Source organism: Eucyclogobius newberryi, unplaced genomic scaffold (assembly GCF_026437365.1).
Source record: "Eucyclogobius newberryi isolate DKJ021-1_F unplaced genomic scaffold, fEucNew1.0.hap1 SCAF_8, whole genome shotgun sequence".
Lineage (NCBI taxonomy): Eukaryota > Metazoa > Chordata > Actinopteri > Gobiiformes > Gobiidae > Eucyclogobius > Eucyclogobius newberryi.
The window spans coordinates 1,758,728-1,778,089 of NW_027316500.1; the positions used below are offsets into that span (position 1 = coordinate 1,758,728).

The window sequence follows — 19,362 nt, forward strand, 5'->3', positions numbered from 1 at the left end:
GTTAGATTGTGTTGATTACTAAATAAATAACTTGTGGAACTTACTTGCTTTTAGTGATTCTTTGTGGTCCATTATCAGTTGCTGGATGTTGCTGCTGAAGGGGACACACGCATATTGAAATTTAGATTTATGTTTTCAACTCATATTATGTCCTGAAGTATACATGCGTACCTTGTGGTGGTTGTACTGCAGTGGGCTACTGTTGACCTGGTAATATTCCACCAGTTTCTCTGCCAGAGCAATACGACATAACAGGTTCTCGATGAAGTGCTGTATTCGGACTTTGCCGCTCGTCTCCTGTCTTGCTGCTGCTTCCAGGAACTTCTGAATGGTGATAACCTCTCTGGAAACACAGCAGCCAGTTTTATCGATGAGAAATAATACATATATTATATGATTATTTCTTTGGCAGTTACCAGGGCGAGTATAATTAGGAAAGAGTACATACAAAGAGTTTGGGGGATAAATTGTCAACAAGTTGGAATCAAAATCCTTTTTGGAAGATGCAGTGGGCAAAATTTAAGTATTGTCTGAAAAAAAAGTCAAAATTCAGTAAAAAGAGTACAAACTTGCAGAAAAAATGAAATTTCTGCACTTTTGTTTGGAATATTCAGTTTGAGTACCTTACTAATGGATTGCAAAAATATTATATTATTGATGCTAAATGGTGTTTTTCTTCCTCTAAAAAATGAACTCAACAGTGCATTGTTGGGTTTCATTTCTTTGTATTTTAAGAAAAATACTGAAATGTCCTGTGGTGTGACTGTAACACTTTTCTTCAGTATCTTGTGTCATCAGTTAAGGTGTTGGAATAAAAACTGAAATTTACAGTTGCAAGAAAATGTATGTGAAAACTTTGGGATTCATTTGATTTTGTCATTAAATGTTTTTTTTGTTGTTGTTATAAACAAATATACAGAACAAAACAAAATAACCTAAAAGAATGAAATAAAATAATAAAAACACACACAAGCAGACATCAACTAAACAAAAATACAACCATAACCACAGCATATTTTTATTGAAGCCAAAGAAATGGTCTATTCTGGAATAGATTGCATGTGCATTAGAAAAATGAGTATACCAGCATGCACTAGGGTTCATCTCCCTCAATATGTCAACCAGTCCTATATTCTTCTTTCATTTACAGAACTCCCTACCCATTGTTCCTCCCTTTGCCTCTTGAGTTTGACACGTTCAATCTAGGTTGAATGCAAAAATTCCAATAGATTAGGGTTCCCTCAGAGTGGTTTAAAACCAGGTCCATAATATCAGCATAAAAGGTGACATGGTCCCTGGTGGAGCATACACATTCAACAGAGCAAAAACCCTTCCATTAATAGCTCCCTTAACCAGTACATTAACCAGCCTTCATTGTCTTTACATTCAAAACTGTGTTCAAAAGCTATTCGGTTTGAAATCAACATCACCCTCCTGTGTTTACCCCAAGGTGCTCATTGGCGCATGTCTCCAAAAAAGTCTTTTACTTCCGCATTACTTCCTGAATATGTTTTGACGACATCGCCATGAGGCTTTGTTGTCGGGAGCGAGCACGCCGACAGCAGATTATGTGAAAGACTGAGGACAGTCGGCGTGGACTTTTGGAATATTTTGACTTGTGGTATTTTCTGTGGTAAGTCCAGCCCATTGGGAGGAGCCTTCCTGAAGAGGAAAGAGTTGTTTGTTACAACAGAAACTTACCCTCTTGGTATCTACCGAGCCTATTCAACCCTTTAATGGGCTATTAGTCTCCCCTTTGTCTTTGTGAGACCCTGGCTCACCCACCCTGAGTACCTGATTAACATCTAAATGTCCTGGTACTGGTCCTCTACCTCTCCAGGGGTTCAGGATCCCATTGTAGACTACAGGAAGATTGAACCTTAGACCTCTGTTTCTGTTTAAAGAAGGTTTTTCTTTTTTAACAAAAATAGCTTCCTTAACTCCTCTTTCAAACCATCTTTTCTTCCTGCTTAAAACCTTCACCTCACCGTCTTCAAACAAGTGATTAGAGGCTTCAAGATGGAGATGCACGGCGCTCTGTGGTCCTGAACTTGTATTTCTTCTCTGCTGATAGAGCCTCTTGTGTAGAGGCTGTTTAGTCTCACCTATGTAACGTTCTTTACAACTTTCTTCACTGCATTGGATAGAATAAACTACATTGCTCTGTTTTTGAGTCGGCAACTTGTCCTTATGATGAACCAGTTTTTGTCTTAAAGTGTTTCCTGGTTTAAAATAAACAGGGACTTCGTGTTGTCTAAAAATTCTCTGCAGTTTTTCCGACAGGCCAGACACATAAGGGATAGAAACACCCTTCCTTCTCTGTTCAGTTTCCCTTTTGTCCTGCTTCTTGGTTCTCTTCACTCTGTTGAGAGCCCAAGCGGGGTAACCACAGGCTGAGAGGGCATTTCGAACATGTTTTTCCTCTTTCTTCTTGCCCTCTGAGCTGGTGGGCACACCTTGAGCTCTGTGTTGTAAGGTTCTGATCACACCCAGCTTGTGCTGTAGTGGGTGGTTGGAACCAAAGAGCAGATACTGGTCCGTGTGTGTAGGTTTCCTATATACTTCTATTTGGAGTTTCCCGTCCTCTCCTCTGATCGTGGAACAATCAAGAAAGGCCAAGCGATTCTCCTTAGCGTCTTCTCTTGTAAACCTGATATGTGGGTCCACAGCATTGATGTGATCAGAGAAGGTTTCCAGCTCTTGTTTCTTGATTGTTACAAAAGTATCATCGACATAGCAGAGCCACAGTTTTGGGGCTATGCCTGAGAATGAGGACAGTGCCTTCTTCTCAAAGTGCTCCATGTACAGGTTGGCCACTATGGGAGAGACGGGCGAGCCCATGGCACAGCCATGAATCTGTCTGTAAAATTGTCCCCGGAATTGAAAGTAAGTGGTGTTCAGACAGATGTCCAACAGTTTGCATATGTGTTCATTGTACCAAACTGACACCTGTACAATGTGTACAATGACTCTTGGATGAGAGTCGAAACGTCTATTTTTTCTGAGTCCAGATGACTACAACTGAAGCTTTTTCTACTATAAACCTTTAAAGATAAAACAACAAGTGTTAAGATAAAAAGTCCAATTTAATTGACAACTAATCACATTAAAAAAAAGAAAAGAAAAAAAAAAAAAGAACTATATATAGCCTAAATATAGTTTACTTGTACTTTTATCAAATATATCACAATCGATTCTAAAATTGTGCACAAGAACAAGCAAGACCTTTTAATAAAAATACACTTCTAACTTTTTACTCAAACACTACAAAACAATGAAGAAAAAATACAATCTTTGCTGGATACTCTTAATTTACCCATTATGAGTAAGGAACAAAATAAAGAATTAGGGGCCGAAATAACTAACTCCGAAATTGAAAACGCAATTACAAGACTAAAAAACAATAAATCTCCAGGGAGTGACGGTTTCACTTCAGAGTGGTAGAAAGCTCTAGGAAAAACCCTCACCCCACTGCTTTTATCAACTTTTAACTGGGCCCTTAAAAAAGCTCAGATCCCCCCAAGCTGGAAGGAAGCCATCATGTCCTTGATACCTAAAGAGGGGAAGGACAAACTGGACCCTGCCTCATACAGACCTATTTCGATTCTAAATGTGGACTATCGTATATATACCTCAATCATCTCCAAAAGAATGGAACAAATACTCCCAAATCTAATTCATAATGATCAGACAGGATTTATTAACAAGCGACAAACACAAGATAATATACGAAGATCTCTACACATAATGAACTATATACAAAATCAACAAACCAAGGCCATCATCATGAGTTTAGATGCTGAGAAAGCGGAGTCAACTGGATTTACTTATTTAAAGTTCTGCGCAAATTTCAAATAGATGATCAAAACATAAAAATCATTAAGGCTCTATACCATTGGTCCCCAAACTACGGCCCGCGGGCCGCACCCGGCCCGCTGGGCCTTTCAATCCGGCCCGCTGGGCCTTTCAATCCGGCCCGCTGGGCCTTTCAATCCGGCCCGCTGGGCCTTTCAATCCGGCCCGCTGGGCCTTTCAATCCGGCCCGCCAAGCTTGTCCAAGTTATATTAAAACATATTTAAAAAATATATATATATATATATTTTTTTTTAGCAAATGTCGGAGTGAAACTCATACTGTGGCTGGCCGTTCATTTTCCCTTTCGCCTGTAATGCCCACATTTCCCCAAGAGATGGCACTGTTCCCTCTAAGCTGCGCCTGCGCACCTGCGCACTGCTCGCAGTTAAGATCTATGGCGCGCAGAAAATAAAATTCACCACAAACGGCCACTGGGGCCAATCAAGCAGGAAGCGCAAGTGTTTGACACACTGTAGATCTTGTGGACAGTAGAAGCACTGTCCAGGGGACACGTTGTGTTCTCTACATTTTTAGTTTCAAAACGCTGTGTGTTTTATTCCAATCAGAATCATATTCACTGAGAAATTAGCCTTATTAGTCCTGCAGCGCGGACCGCGGCCCGGGGCTCAGCGCAGACCGCGGGCACGTTCAATAGACACTGGCGTGTCACTATTGTGTAAATGAGACTTTCTTGGCCAGACCTGACTCACGAGTCAAAAGACACATGTGCATCATTATCTGGATCATATTTCTGTGTAAATATCTCATGTCACAACGTCACACTCACTCGATGAGTACGAGCTCAGGAGCAGATGAACCAGATGTGAAGACACTGGTAAATCAGCCACACAGAGTCATCAAGGACAGAGGGGACAGAGGGGACACTAGAGACAGCTGTGATTTGTTCTAAAGCGGGTCTAAAGCAGGACTAAAGCAGGACCGCGGGGGTGCACCACGGACCGCGGATGCGCCGCGTGCGCCACGAGACCCCCGGTTTAAAAGACGCATCACTACTGCGTTTATTTATGTGTAAATATCTCATGTTACAACGTGGGCACCTGCGGTTTATGACAGGTGCGGCGCTGTTTATGAGTTTATGAATAATATCATCCAGAAATGGTCATGAAGTGGCATATTTTGGAGCAGCATAAAGTCACAGCAAGAAGCAAACGAAGCATCAACCTGGACAAAGTGTCCAACCACTGGAGACATGAGAAGGACAGAAGTGCAAAAATGTAACATTAAAGTCAAAATGTTTGCATATTCTGGTGACATTTATTAAGATTTTTTATTTATGGATATTAATCATTCCATGCTGTTACTACTAGATCATTTATGGGTAGAAGAAATGCTAATAAAAAAAACTTCCAACACTCTTAAACTTAATGACTTTTATGCTTCACTGAACGAAACAAAACCTCCGGAGGACGTACAGAAGATGCTGGTCTTGTTTGGCTCGACCTGCATATGTGAGACATTCAGTGTCATGAACATGAACAAAGCCCGTCACAGATCCAGCTTCACTGATCAACACCAAAGGATCGATCCTGAGAATTGCCACAACAAAACTTACACCAGACTTTGATGCAAAACAGGGAGATCAACAACACTGTTGCCACTGAAATTGAAGGTCAATTTTCCTGCTGTGTTTATTCAACTGAAATGTAATTAAATTAATCATTATTTAATGCATTTGGAAAACAATTTTACATTGAGCCTTGCATTTTTTGCTTTGTTACAAGTCTTGCCTGTAATTTATAGTAATTCATTAGTTCACACAAACACACCATATTTTCCTGGCCCGGCCCCTCGGCCAAATTTTAGAACCCAATGTGGCCCTCGAGTCAAAAAGTTTGGGGACCACTGCTTTAATTTCTCAGTGAGTGGTCACAATAACAGTATAAGACATATGATACGGGGACAATATGCCTACAGTTCACTCTGAATGTACTCAATGCTTTGACAGTACAGCATCTACGTAGTAGATTGGCCATCACATCACAATTCATCATTGGAAGTAACACTTCATTTGAAATCTTAAGCCAATACGACAAGTTTTCAGTCCATTGTCACACATATGTGCTTGTAATTTAGTGTGTAAATTTTTTTTTGTCAGGAGTGGGATTTGAACCCACGCCTCCATTCAGAGACCAGAATCCCCTGTGGCGAGGAAGGAGTTCACATCGAGTCTGGCGCCTTAGACCGCTCGGCCATCCTGACACGTTATTTGTGTGAACTGTGAGTATACAGGCTCGGATCCGTTATTACAGTAGCACAAATGGCCGTACCTATACTTTGGTAAAAAACACATCAAACTACTGTCTCTTTTTAAAGGAGTTTGATGTGGTTGTTGTCACATCAAACTACTGCGTCCTTTAAAAGTCCACATCAAGCTAATGCTTCTTTTTAAAGTCTATTGCAATTGAGATGTCAGTCGACAGCAGTAACAGCAGTAGTGCATCCAAGAAACTGTGTAGTGAATGGATATAGAACCTTTAGTGAAGCAGGAGCCAACAGGCTATTCACATACTTGCAATGAGTTCAAATATAGGACAAACCGATTGTCAGGAGTGGGATTTGAACCCATTCCTCCACTTGTAGACCAAATTTGCTTAGGCTTAGGTAGGAGTTTACCTTGACCCTGACACCTTGGACATTTCAGCGATGCCGACATTGAGCTCCCTTATCTCGAAGATAAGGTTCCAAAAATCAGTACAAAGTAAATGCTTTGGCAACCTTACAATAGATGAAGTCTTTCCAATTATGTACAGTCCATATAAAGAGATGACTTTAACAGGTAATGAGAATTGAGTGAAATAGTTGAAATCTCATTGTTACAGAGGGTTTAATTATTCTTCTGTCGGTTCCAACAGAAGAAAATGTATGACCAAGATTTCAAGGGTTGTAATGGCAAGCAGTCCATAAAGCTTAAAATCAACTCCGCCCAACGTGGGGCTCGAACCCACGACCCTGAGATAAAGAGTCTCATGCTCTACCGACTGAGCTAGCCGGGCTGTGTATCCAAAGGTCAAGAAAAGGTCATCATGAAAACCCAGAAATTTTCAGTTCCAAGTAAGGTAAATTAATCTGTCACTTTAATTCAGTGGTCCCCAAACTACGGCCCGCGGGCCGCACCCGGCCCGCTGGGCCCTTCAATCCGGCCTGCCAAGCTTGTTCAAGTTATATTAAAAAATATTTAAAAAAAAAAATATATATATATATATATATATTTTTTTTTAGCAAATGTTTAGCACATTTCCCCAAGAGATGGCACTGTTCCCTCTAAGCTGCGCCTGCGCACCTGCGCACTGCTCGCACTTAAGATCTATTGCGCGCAGAAAATAAAATTCACCACAAACGGCCACTGGGGCCAATCAAGCAGGAAGCGCAAGTGTTTGACACACTGTAGATCTTGTGGACAGTAGAAGCACTGTCCAGGGGACACGTTGTGTTCTCTACATTTTTAGTTTCAAAACGCTGTGTGTTTTATTACAATCAGAATCATATTCACTGAGAAATTAGCCTTATTAGTCCCGCAGCGCGGACCGCGGCCCGGGGCGCAGCGCGGACCGCGGGCACGTTCAATAGACACTGGCGTGTCACTATTGTGTCACTATTGCATCATTATCTGGATCATATTTCTGTGTAAATATCTCATGTCACAACGTCACACTCACTCGATGAGTACGAGCTCAGGAGCAGATGAACCAGATGTGAAGACACTGGTAAATCAGCCACACAGAGTCATCAAGGACAGAGGGGACAGAGGGGACACTAGAGACAGCTGTGATTTGTTCTAAAGCGGGTCTAAAGCAGGACTAAAGCAGGACCGCAGGGGTGCACCACGGACCGCGAATGCGCCGCGTGCGCCACGAGACCCCCGGTTTAAAAGACGCATCACTACTGCGTTTATTTATGTGTAAATATCTCATGTTAAAACGTGGGCACCTGCGGTTTATGACAGGTGCGAATTATGACAGATGTGGCGCTGTTAGTTTATGAATAATATCATCCAGAAATGGTCATGAAGTGGCATATTTTGGAGCAGTTGATGGGCATAAAGTCACAGCAAGAAGCAAACGAAGCATCAACCCGGACAAAGTGTCCAACCACTGGAGACATGAGAAGGACAGAAGTGCAAAAATGTAACATTAAAGTCAAAATGTTTGCATATTCTGGTGACATTTATTAAGATTTTTTATTTATGGATATGAATCATTCCATGCTGTTACTACTAGATAATTAATGGGTAGAAGAAATGCTAATTAAAAAAACTTCCAACACTCTTAAACTTAACGACTTTTATGCTTCACTGAACGAAACAAAACCTCCGGAGGACGTACAGAAGATGCTGGTCTTGTTTGGCTCGACCTGCATATGTGAGACATTCAGTGTCATGAACATGAACAAAGCCCGTCACAGATCCAGCTTCACTGATCAACACCAAAGGATCGATCCTGAGAATTCCCACAACAAAACTTACACCAGACTTTGATGCAAAACAGGGAGGTCAATTTTCCTGCTGTGTTTATTCAACTGAAATGTAATTAAATTAATCATTACTTAATGCATTTGGAAAACAATTTTTACATTGAGCCTTGCATTTGTTGCTTTGTTACAAGTTACAGGTCAAATCTTGCCTGTAATTTATAGTAATTCATTAGTTCACACAAACACACCATATTTTCCTGGCCCCTCGACCAAATTTTAGAACACAATGTGGCCCTCGAGTCAAAAAGTTTGGGGACCACTGCTCTATACGATAGTCCAACATCAAGAATAAAAATTAATGGCTACTTGACGGACCCACTGACTTTGGAAAGAGGGGTGAGGCAGGGCTGTGCCCTGTCCTGCCTAATTACCCAAGCTGCCCAGACGGTTAAGGACTGGACGGACATTTATAACTGACATACGCAACATGGAAAAAATAACCGCCAGACTCAACTTGAAAATTGACAAATTCAACAAGCAATGGACAAAATGGGACTCATACTTCTTGCCATAAGATGCTTTGACCCGTTTTTTCGATTAGATGCAACCTAGTTCACTTTCTGCTTACCCCTATCCTTTACATATTTTGAATTCGCGATGTCCTAGTCAGCCCTACCCCCCTTTCCTTTTTTTTTTTCCTTATTCTTATTATTTGTTTTATTTATTTGTATTATTACTCTAATATAAGCATAAGAAAAATGTATGTACGCATAAGTGAACTTAAATTTGTACATCCATGTATATATATGTATGTGTATATATATATATATATATATATATATATATATATATATATATATATATATACTTATATACACACATATATATGGATGTATATATATCTATATATATACATACATGGATATATATATATATATACATAACTATACATATACATACATGGATGTATATTTTCCTTCTCCTCTCATTATTTAATTTTCTTCCCTAAACCTTTAAATAGGTCATTTTGTGTTATGTAATTTGTGTTGCTGTGTGTTTCAAAAACAATAAAAAGTAAAAAAATAAAAAATCCATCCATCCATCTTCTGCCGCTTTATCCGGGGCCGGGTCGCGGGGGCAGCAGTCTGAGCAGGGACTCCCGGACTTCCTCTCCCCAGACACTTCCTCTAACTCCTTCGGGGGGATCCCGAGGCGTTCCCAGGCCAGCCGGGACATGCCTGAAACACCTCCCGAGGGAGGAGCCCAGGAGGCATCCGGAACAGATGCCCGAGCCACCTCAACTGGCTCCTCTCGACGTGGAGGAGCAGCGGCTCTACTCTGAGCTCCCCCCGTGTGGCCAAGCTCCTCACCTTATCTCTAAGGGAGCGCCCAGCCACACGGCGGAGGAAACTCATTTCGACCGCTTGTATCCGCGATCTTGTTCTTTCGGTCACTACCCAAAGCTCATGACCATAGGTGAGGGTAGGAACGTAGACCGACCGGTAAATAGAGAGCTTTGCCTTTCGGCTCAGCTCCCTCTTTACCACAACGGTCCGATGCAGCGACTGCATCACTGCAGCCGCTGCACCGATCCGCCTGTCGATCTCACACTCCATCCTTCCCTCACTCGTGAACAAGACCCCGAGATACTTGAACTCCTCCACTTGGGGCAAGGACACCCCACCCACCTGAAGAGGGCAAGCCACCTTTTTCCGGTCGAGAACCATGGCCTCGGATTTGGAGGTGCTGATTCTCATCCCAGCCGCTTCACACTCGGCTGCAAACCGTCCCAGTGCATGCTGCAGGTCCAGGTTTGATGGAGCCATCAGGACAACATCGTCCGCAAACAGCAGAGATGAGATCCTGTGGTCCCAAAACCGGACACCCTGCGACCCCTGACTGCGCCTTGAAATTCTGTCCATAAAAACTATGAACAGAACCGGTGACAAAGGGCAGCCCTGGCGGAGTCCAACATGCACTAGGAACAGGTCTGACTTACTGCCGGCAATGCGAACACAGCTCCTGCTCCGGTCATACTGGGACCGGACAGCCCTGAGCAAAGGGCCCCGGACCCCGTACTCCCGGAGCACCCCCCAAAGGACACCCCGAGGGACACGGTCAAAAGCCTTCTCCAGATCCACAAAGCACATGTGGACTTTTTGGGCAAACTACCATGAGCCTTCGAGCACCCGATGGAGGGTATAGAGCTGGTCCAGTGTTCCACGACCAGGATAAAAACCACTCTGCTCCTCCTGAATCCGAGGTTCGACTATCGGTCGGATTCTCCTCTCCAGTACCTTAGAATAGACCTTACCCGGGAGGCTGAGGAGTGTGATCCCTCTGTAGTTGGAACACACCCTCCGGTCCCCCTTCTTGAACAGAGGGACCACCACCCCGGTCTGCCAGTCCAGAGGCACGGTCCCCGAACGCCACGCGATGTTGCAGAGACGTGTCAACCAAGATAGTCCTACAACATCCAGATACTTTAGGTACTCAGGGCGGATCTCATCCACCCCCGGAGCCCTGCCACCGAGGAGTTTGCCAACAACCTCAGTGACTTCAGCTTGGGTGATGGATGAGCCAGCCTCCGAGTCCCCGGTCTCTACTTCCTCTTCGGAAGACGTAACTGAGGGATTAAGGAGATCCTCAAAGTATTCCTTCCACCGTCCGACGACATCCCCAGTCGAGGTCAGCAGGCCTCCACCCGCACCGTAAACGGTGTTGGTGAGACACTGCTTCCCCCTCCTGAGGCGCCGGACGGTTTGCCAGAATTTCTTTGGTGCCGACCGATAGTCCTCCTCCATGGCCTCCCCGAACTCCTCCCAGGCCCGGGTTTTTGCCACTGCGACAGCACGAGCCGTGGCTCGCTTAGCCTGCCGATACCCGTCGATGACCTCCGGAGACCTACAAGCCAGAGTGGCCTGATAGGCCTCCTTCTTCAGTCTGACGGCATCCCTTACTTCCGGTGTCCACCACCGGGTTCGGGGGTTGCCGCCACGACAGGCACCGGAGACCTTGCGACCACAACTCCGAGCAGCCGCATCAACAATGGAGGCGGAGAACATGGTCCACTCGGACTCAATGTCCGCAACCTCCCCCGGGACATGGGAGAAGCTCTCCCGGAGGTGCGAGTTGAATACCCTACTGACAGAGGGCTCCACTACACGTTCCCAACAGACCCTCACAATGCGCTTGGGTCTGCCAAGTCTGTCCGGCTTCCTCCTCCGCCAGCGGATCCAACTCACCACCAGGTGGTGATCGGTTGACAACTCTGCCCCTCTCTTCACCCGAGTGTCCAAGACACGCGGCCGGAGGTCAGATGACACGATAACAAAGTCGATCATTGACCTCCGGCCTAGGGTGTCCTGGTGCCATGTGCACTGATGGACACCCTTGTGCTTGAACATGGTGTTCGTTATGGACAATCCGTGGCTAGCACAGAAGTCCAATAACTGAACACCGCTCGGGTTCAGATCGGGGAAGCCGTTCTTCCCGATCACCCCTCTCCAGGTGTCACGGTCATTGCCCACGTGGGCGTTGAAGTCCCCCAGTAGAACAACGGAGTCCCCGGTCGGTGCACTGTCCAGTACCCCTCCCAAGGACTCCAAGAAGGCCGGCTACTCTGCACTGCTGTTCGGCCCGTAGGCCGCCACAACAGTGAGAGACCTGTCCCCCACCCGAAGGCGGAGGGACGCGACCCTCTCGTTCACCGGGGTAAACTCCAACACGTGGCAGCTGAGCTGAGGGGCTATAAGCAAGCCCACACCAGCCCGCCGCCTCTCCCCGCGGGCAACACCAGAGAAGTGGAGCGTCCAGCCCCTCTCGAGGAGATGGGTTCCAGAGCCCAAACTGTGCGTGGAGGTGAGGCCGACTATATCTAGTCGGTATCGCTCAACCTCCCGCACAAGCTCAGGCTCTTTCCTCCCAGCGAGGTGACATTCCATGTCCCCAGAGTTAGTCTCTGTGTCTGGAGATCTGGTCGCCGAGGCCCCTGCCCTCGACTGCCGCCCAGATCTCTCTGCACCGGCCCCTTATGGATCCTCCTGCGGGTGGTGGGCCCACGGGAGGGCGGCCCCACGTCGCTCTTTCGGGCTGTGCCCGGCCGGGCCCCGTGGGGTAAGACCCGGCCACCAGGCGCTCGCCATGGAGCACCCATCCCAGGCCTGGCTCCAGGATGGGGCCCCGGTGACGCCGATCCGGGCGACGTAAACTGCCTTGTTCTTGTAGTCATCATAAGAGGCTTATGAACCGATCTTTGTCTGACCCGTCACCTAGGACCTGTTTGCCTTGGGAGACCCTACCAGGGGCATTAAGCCCCCGACAACATAGCTCCCGGGATCATTCGGGCACTCAAACCCCTCCACCACGTTAAGGTGTCGGTTCAAGGAGAGAAAAATAAGAAATAAAATAAAAAATAAAAAAAATACACTTCCAGTTGTATAAGCATCGAGCTCCGTTTAAATATAGTTTGAACTCCGTCGACTATTTACCCTGGTTACTTTTATTAGCTATGTATGTTTTACAATACACTCTGTTATTACTTATTTGATTAATTACTGACCAAAGTCAGATGGACAGACGAAAATATCGCTGAAAGTCGCCGCTCTTGAAGCAAATGATGGAATTTGCCAAACTCAGATCGCCTCTGCAGTATTTGGTCTATCCAGGCACGCCGCCGCCGAGCCCGGCGCCTCTGTTTGAGGGTTTTGAAAACCAAATATGCGAAAGCCACAGTCTAGAGGCCGAACTCTTGACATGGTCCGACCAAGAGGACGCAGTCCTCATAGTGGCCACTACTTAATTTGGATCGCGGGCAGAGGGGGCGTGCCTTATCCAGATAATATAATAGATCCATGGTTTACCCCTGCATGATGAACAGCACGACCTTCCATAACAAAAAATGGGTAACATGTCGGTGTAATCCCTCATTCGAGTGTTCCATTGTAGAAAAAGATTCAGTTGTAGTCATCTGGACTCTGTTTAAAAAAAAATAAAAAATAAATGTTTCAACTCTCATCCAAGAGTCATTCTCAATCTGCAAATTTAGACCATAGACACGGATCAGTATCTGCTCTTTGGCTCTAACCACCCACTACAGCACAAGCTGGAAGTGTTCAGAACTTTACAACACAGAGACCAAGAGGTGCCCACCAGCTCAGAGGGCAAGAGGAAAGAGGAAAAAGGTCAGGAATAGTTTCTCAGCCTGTGGATACCCCGCTTGGGCTCTCAACAGAGTGAAGAGAACCAAAAAGCAGGACAAAAGGGAAACAGAACAGAGAAGGAATGGTGTTTCTATGCCTTGTCTCTGGACTGAAAAATTTACAAAAGACCTGAGCCTCTGATTAGAAAAATGTGTGTACCGGCGTGCACTCAGGTTCATCTCCCTCCAGATGTCAATCAGTCCTATATTCTTCATTAATTAACAAAACTCCCTACCCATTGTTCTTCCAGTGCCGCTCGAGTTTGACACATCCAATGTAGGTTGGATGTGAAAATTCCAATCACTGCCACAGACCAGGGTTCCTTCAGTTCCACAAAATCAGCATAAAAAGTGATATCACTACCTGGTGAAGCATACAAATTCAACAGAGGAAAACCCCACTAACAGCTCCTTCAACCAGTACATATCTGCTATTCGGCTTGAGATCAACACTTACAACTCCCCTCCTGTTTTTACCCCTGCATGATGAATAGCAGGACTCTCCATAACAAAATCTGGTCCGTTTTTTTTTTTTATGTTCAATGTCGTTTAAATGGGTCTATGGAAATATATAATGCCTATTCTTTTCTCATTTTTGTTCAAATCTTTGATCGTTTAACTGGTTAACATTAAAGGATGCCACTAGGAAAACTTTCGATGTCATTGGGTGAATTGTATTGATTTTGCCATTGATAACCTTTGAGTGGCTTTAAACTCTCTGTTAAAATATAAAATACAAACACAAGAACTACAAAAACAGGAAACAGATGAAAGGATAACATATAAAACAAAAGAGTTCATGCTGAAAACTGAACCCTAAACCTTATCATGTAAATGAAATGTGGAGGGAAATCCATTCCTAATGAAGGGGCCTCGGAAAGCTCCCCGGCCGCTCCTGACTCCAATCATCACAAAGAAGATACACTATCTCCCCAGTTTACCATGCCCCCTTGCTCCCCTCCACATATTTTTATATTTATATTTTCCCACAAATCCAATCTCCCACATGTGGCACTCCGATGAGTGGATACGGAGTTTATGTACTAAAGCAGACAACCAACATGGAGCATATAGTATGATGTCAAAAATAAATCAACAGAAATGTATAACCATGTGACCTTAACCTGAACTCACAGACCACCTACGCTGGTGGCTCCATCTCTTGTCGCTGTTCAGTTCTCTATGTTTTGCACCTTCCTGAGAAGGACATCTGTTTTTTATCTTCAAAAGTCACCAGAAAAGTCACCAGGAAAGAAAACCCACATCTCAATCTTGTCTTCCTGTATTTCTCATAGATGTGTGATGGCTTCATGCTTTTAAAGTTGGAAACATTTCCATCAAATGACTGCTTTTGAATTAAAATAAACTCACAGAGCCATTTTCTCCCAAGACAAAAACTTAAATAAAGACTATGCAGTTTTAGTAAACAGTCTTCCAATTGCAAACTTTGTCCACAAGATTAATTTACTGTACATAATGTTAATGTTGTTGCATGTTGTGTGCTTGTTCCTTTAACTGTTTCATGACTCGCCTTGTGAATATTCTTGTCTGAGTAACTATGTGGCTCAAGTTTAAATAATGGCTGCAATGGATGTATTCCAGACCCATCTCATCTCTCCCATCAGTCATTCTGACTCAGCATGCATGCTGGTTGAACATTGGCACCAAACAGAGCTCAGTCAAAGAGAGAGAGAAGACCAAATACCAGTTCCATGAGAGGTCTTCAAGGAGGAAGGATCTTGAGGAGAGAATGGCTCATCTCTGGTCTAGCGATGCTAAGCCAGAACAACTCTTCATAAACCCCATTGTGTTCATTCATTTCCAGAAAAGGGATAAATCTCACATTTACGTTCGCATAACCTTCAAATTAACGAATAATTAAATAATTAACCTGTTTACAGCCACCCGCCCGCCGGCGCTCGGTTACCATATTTCAAAAGTTCTATTAGATCATCGCTTTTATTTTCGTGGTCAATACCAGCAAGCTATAAATCATTTTAAAGATTATTTTCTCAACAAAACAAATATGTCATTGATTGAATAATATGCCCCAATGAGCAATTGCCAATAGTTTGTTAGAAAGTCTCAACCTTTACAAACGCATGTCCTACCAGTTTGCTGTTTATGACGGACGAATCGGCGTTCATTCTGTACATTCTTGTACTCAGTCTGTCCTTAAGAATCCATAGAAAAACCATATTCACTTGTATTCTTCCTGAAGTTATCCGATTTCGAAATATTGGCAAGTAAACAAAGTTTTCTTCTCCGATGATATCCAGGATTAAGGCTCGTCCGGCGCATTTCTCCGTCCATAACAAATGACCTGTTTGACTTATAAGATGGTGTTTGGCATTGATCTTTTCTTCAGACTGTTAGCTACAGAATGAGACCATCCACAAGTCCACAAGTTTGTTTTACAGCCTCTGCAAAATAAAATGTGCCCCGCCGCCGCAATTGTCGGACCATGTCGGCCTCGGTGAAACTGAGAAAAACAGCATTTTACTTTTTTTCCCCCAAATTTGTGATTTTCATTTTTTTGCAGAATGTGCTAGTTGAAGTTATGAATAAGCCCCTGTGTGCTTCAGATAACACTATTGGTTGTCTTAAACGTATACATTAAGCTGTTAAAAATGTGAAGTTTTCGGGTCTTTTTCCTGCTCTCCTGGGGGGCGTCACCTTTTTCAAGCCAACGTATTGTTTACATTTTCCACCAATCGGCTGTGATCCGCATGGCAAGCTGCGTGCTCCGTGTTTTCCTCTCATTACTCCAGAGAGCACAGTCTTCAGAGCTTACATTTCCTGGACTACATTGCAACGGAACTGTTTACTCAGGTACACTTTTACTTTACTACTAAATTATTGCTTTAACGCTGTGTTTTAAGGCGGTCTCGTGATCACTTTAGAATCTTACTTGTCTGCTCCGGTGGAGCTAATGCTAAGCTAACATGTTGCTTCAGTGCACTCTGCAATACGGGATTAATGTGACTACTTGCTGTTATCACCATGTTATCGGGTTATTTTTCGGCGTGGGTTGGCCCGTGGGTTGTGCTTTGTGTCTGTTTTATGGTGCTAAACCGGCTGTTAGCCCCACAGCCCGGAGCTAAACGCAGCTATTCGGAGCTAAGTTGTAAGCTAAACTTTGCTATGTTATCGGGTAATTTTTCGGCGTTTTGTCCGTACAAATTATATACTTATGTAGTATTTCTTGACCCGTGGGTTGTGCTTTGTGTGTGTTTTATGGTGCTAAACCGGCTGTTAGCCCCACAGCCCGGAGCTAAACGCAGCTATTCGGAGCCAAGTTGTAAGCTAAACTTTGCTATGTTATCGGGTTATTTTCGGCGTGGGTTGGCCCGTGGGTTGTGTGGGTCGTGCTGTATGTGTGTTTTGTGGTGGACTAAACCGGCTGTTAGCCCCAGAGCCTGGAGCTAAACGCAGCTATTCGGAGCTAAGTTGTAAGCTAAACTTTGCTATGTTATCGGTTATTTTTCGGCGTGGGAAGAGAAAAAAACTACAACTCCCGATACCACTTCTGGTCACGTGGCTTACGTACGTTGCACGTCACGCACGCACTGCGTCACTCGAACCAATCACGCGCTTGCCTGGCCATTATCAGCTTCCTGTGTGTCTCTCTGTGCACGTTGTTGGGAGAGACAACAGGACGGCTGAACCAGGTAAGCTTTGCGACTAAAACACCCGCTTTTAATCACTTTAATGTGCGCCGGTTTTAAACTCGAGTGTATGTTTATGTTTTGGTGTGCTGTTCTGCAAGTGTTTTGCTTTTACGAGCCGTGTTATCTCAAGTGAGCTAGCTAGCCCCGCTAGCCCATGGCAGATGTCCCAATATCTCCGTGTTTTGCATCTTAAATACACGTTAACGTCACAATGTGAACTGTTATCCGTGAAGCGTGTTATTCCCATATTACTGTTAACCCTAATCCTTTTTTTCCCCTTTTCAGAATTGGCAAAGACCCTGACTGACATGACCTGTCTCTACGTGAAGTCTGCTAAGGAGCGTGGTAAGTGTAAAACATTATTTTGGTGATTTTCATGTTTTAATGATTAGAGTATAATTAACCATAAGCAACATCTGTTTTTCAGGTGAGCCTGCAGTTTGTACATCAAGCTTCAGATCACTGTGGAAACAGCTTCTCCAACACATCAGAAGCTGCAGGCCACGCACAGATCTCTACAACAGAATCTAATGTGCTGTCTTTGGACCCTCACCGCCAGCAAGCAAAGACATCAGGATGCATTACAGCTTTGCACAGCAGGTACTAATAATAGTGCAAATGCAGAATAGCAATTATAGAGACATATAAGTCTTAATCAAATGTCATATGTATTAATTTAATATCCTTTCTCTCTCTCTCTCTGTCTACTACAGATACACTTTCAGTCCAACCCTCTGCAGACGGGGCCAAGCTTCACTACACAATGGACATCCACTTCCTCATTGCTGGCCACACCAAATTCTCCCCTGATTGCGGCTTTGGACTTATCAAGCGAGCATACATGAAGACCAGGGTTGAGATTTTGGAAGACATCGCTGAGGTTAGTTTATATTATTTGACTACTGTAATGTGTAAACATTAGCCTGGCAAAACTTCAGTGCTGCTCTCTGCTTAAGATATGTTTCTTCTGTTCTCATTTTTTTACATTGTCGTCCTTGTCATCAGGTAGTGGAAAACAGCTCTCCTGAGTCTCACCTCAATATCCCACAGCTTGTTGGAACGGCGGATGGCAAAGTGTTTGTCAAGAACTTCGACTGGCAGAAGCATCTGAGTCCCTTCTTCAGACGGCTTCCAAAGATCAAGAGTTATCAGCACTTCAGGTATTTATATTGAAACTCTCACATTGTGTTAAAAAAATAAATAGTTAATGAGTGTTTTATGTGAAATAGTTAGCCATTTCTTAAATGTCCTGTTATTTGTTTACAGCTTTGATGCCAAGAGTCACAGCACAGAAGAGTGCACAGACGAAGAAGAGGATGAGGATGTGATCTCTGATGTAATTAGACTCTGGTGGTGTACATATCATATCTATTATCTCATATCTCATATATTCAAAGCCATGGACCCGTTGCAGTTCGTATACCTGGCCCTGGCATCTGTTTATAAGAGTTCTTCTATTAAGAGTTTTTTAAACTTCCTATAAGTTACTGTCCTTTCCCCCTGTATCTACTGCGTTGTAACATTAAAGGCTATCTTATCTTTTGTTGTTTGTGTTGAATCATTCAGTGCACCATTGTTGGTGCACTGAATCACCTGTGAATTATGTTTATCGACAAATGCAATGAACCCTATTCTGATTCTTTGATTCTATTCAGGGCCTTTTGTAATCCAAGTATTTCCATTTTAATATAGTAACTTCTAATTCTGATTCAAGTCCAGTTACCATCAATAACAACACTCCTCTTGAGTCTTCAGTGACAGCTGTAGGGGGAGGTGGTGTCAGTGTGACAGGGGGGAGGGTTTATCTCAATGATATGCAAATGAGCCCCCCTGTGACTCTGGGCTCACTCCGGTGAGAAACTTTGAGCCCCGTTTTCTCAGTGTATGGGTTTGAGAGTTGTATACATTCAAATGACCACAACTTACTCAAATATTATCAGATCTACATGAGTGAGACATCATTGAAAGCTTTGAATTCACACTTTCAGAATCTGTGAATAACTCAAAATGTCTCCGGGTAGACATGTAACTGGTTTAGCCACGGTCAGTCACAAATGTGCCGCTTCCGACGCACGCGGTGTCTTTGTTTACATCGAGATAGCGTGTGCTAAAGGTGACGTAGAACACTTTGATTGACATATTATTCTAGCCAATACGCATAGCTTTCGAACGGTGGGTGGGACTTAGGGCTCCTTCACACAGAA

The 19,362-nt window shown here is 44.0% G+C and overlaps 1 protein-coding gene and 2 non-coding genes across 5 annotated transcripts in view; all 3 read right to left on the reverse strand.

Moving 5' to 3' along the window:
* LOC140350922 (uncharacterized) overlaps positions 1 to 19,362 on the reverse strand; it is an 80,625-nt gene that overhangs the window by 12,027 nt on the left and 49,236 nt on the right. For all 3 annotated transcript variants that reach the window (XM_072436510.1, XM_072436508.1, XM_072436507.1), the window contains 2 exons: positions 172 to 343; positions 45 to 94 (listed from right to left, as the gene is read on the reverse strand). In XM_072436510.1, the coding sequence (XP_072292611.1) occupies positions 45 to 94; positions 172 to 343 (222 nt within the window). The remainder of the gene's footprint in view (positions 1 to 44; positions 95 to 171; positions 344 to 19,362) is intronic.
* trnas-cga (transfer RNA serine (anticodon CGA)) lies at positions 5,967 to 6,076 on the reverse strand. Its single transcript has 2 exons — positions 6,039 to 6,076; positions 5,967 to 6,012 (listed from the first exon to the last, which is right to left on the reverse strand). It is a non-coding gene; the product is annotated as a tRNA-Ser (tRNA).
* Positions 6,798 to 6,870, reverse strand: trnak-cuu (transfer RNA lysine (anticodon CUU)). The gene has a single exon. It is a non-coding gene; the product is annotated as a tRNA-Lys (tRNA).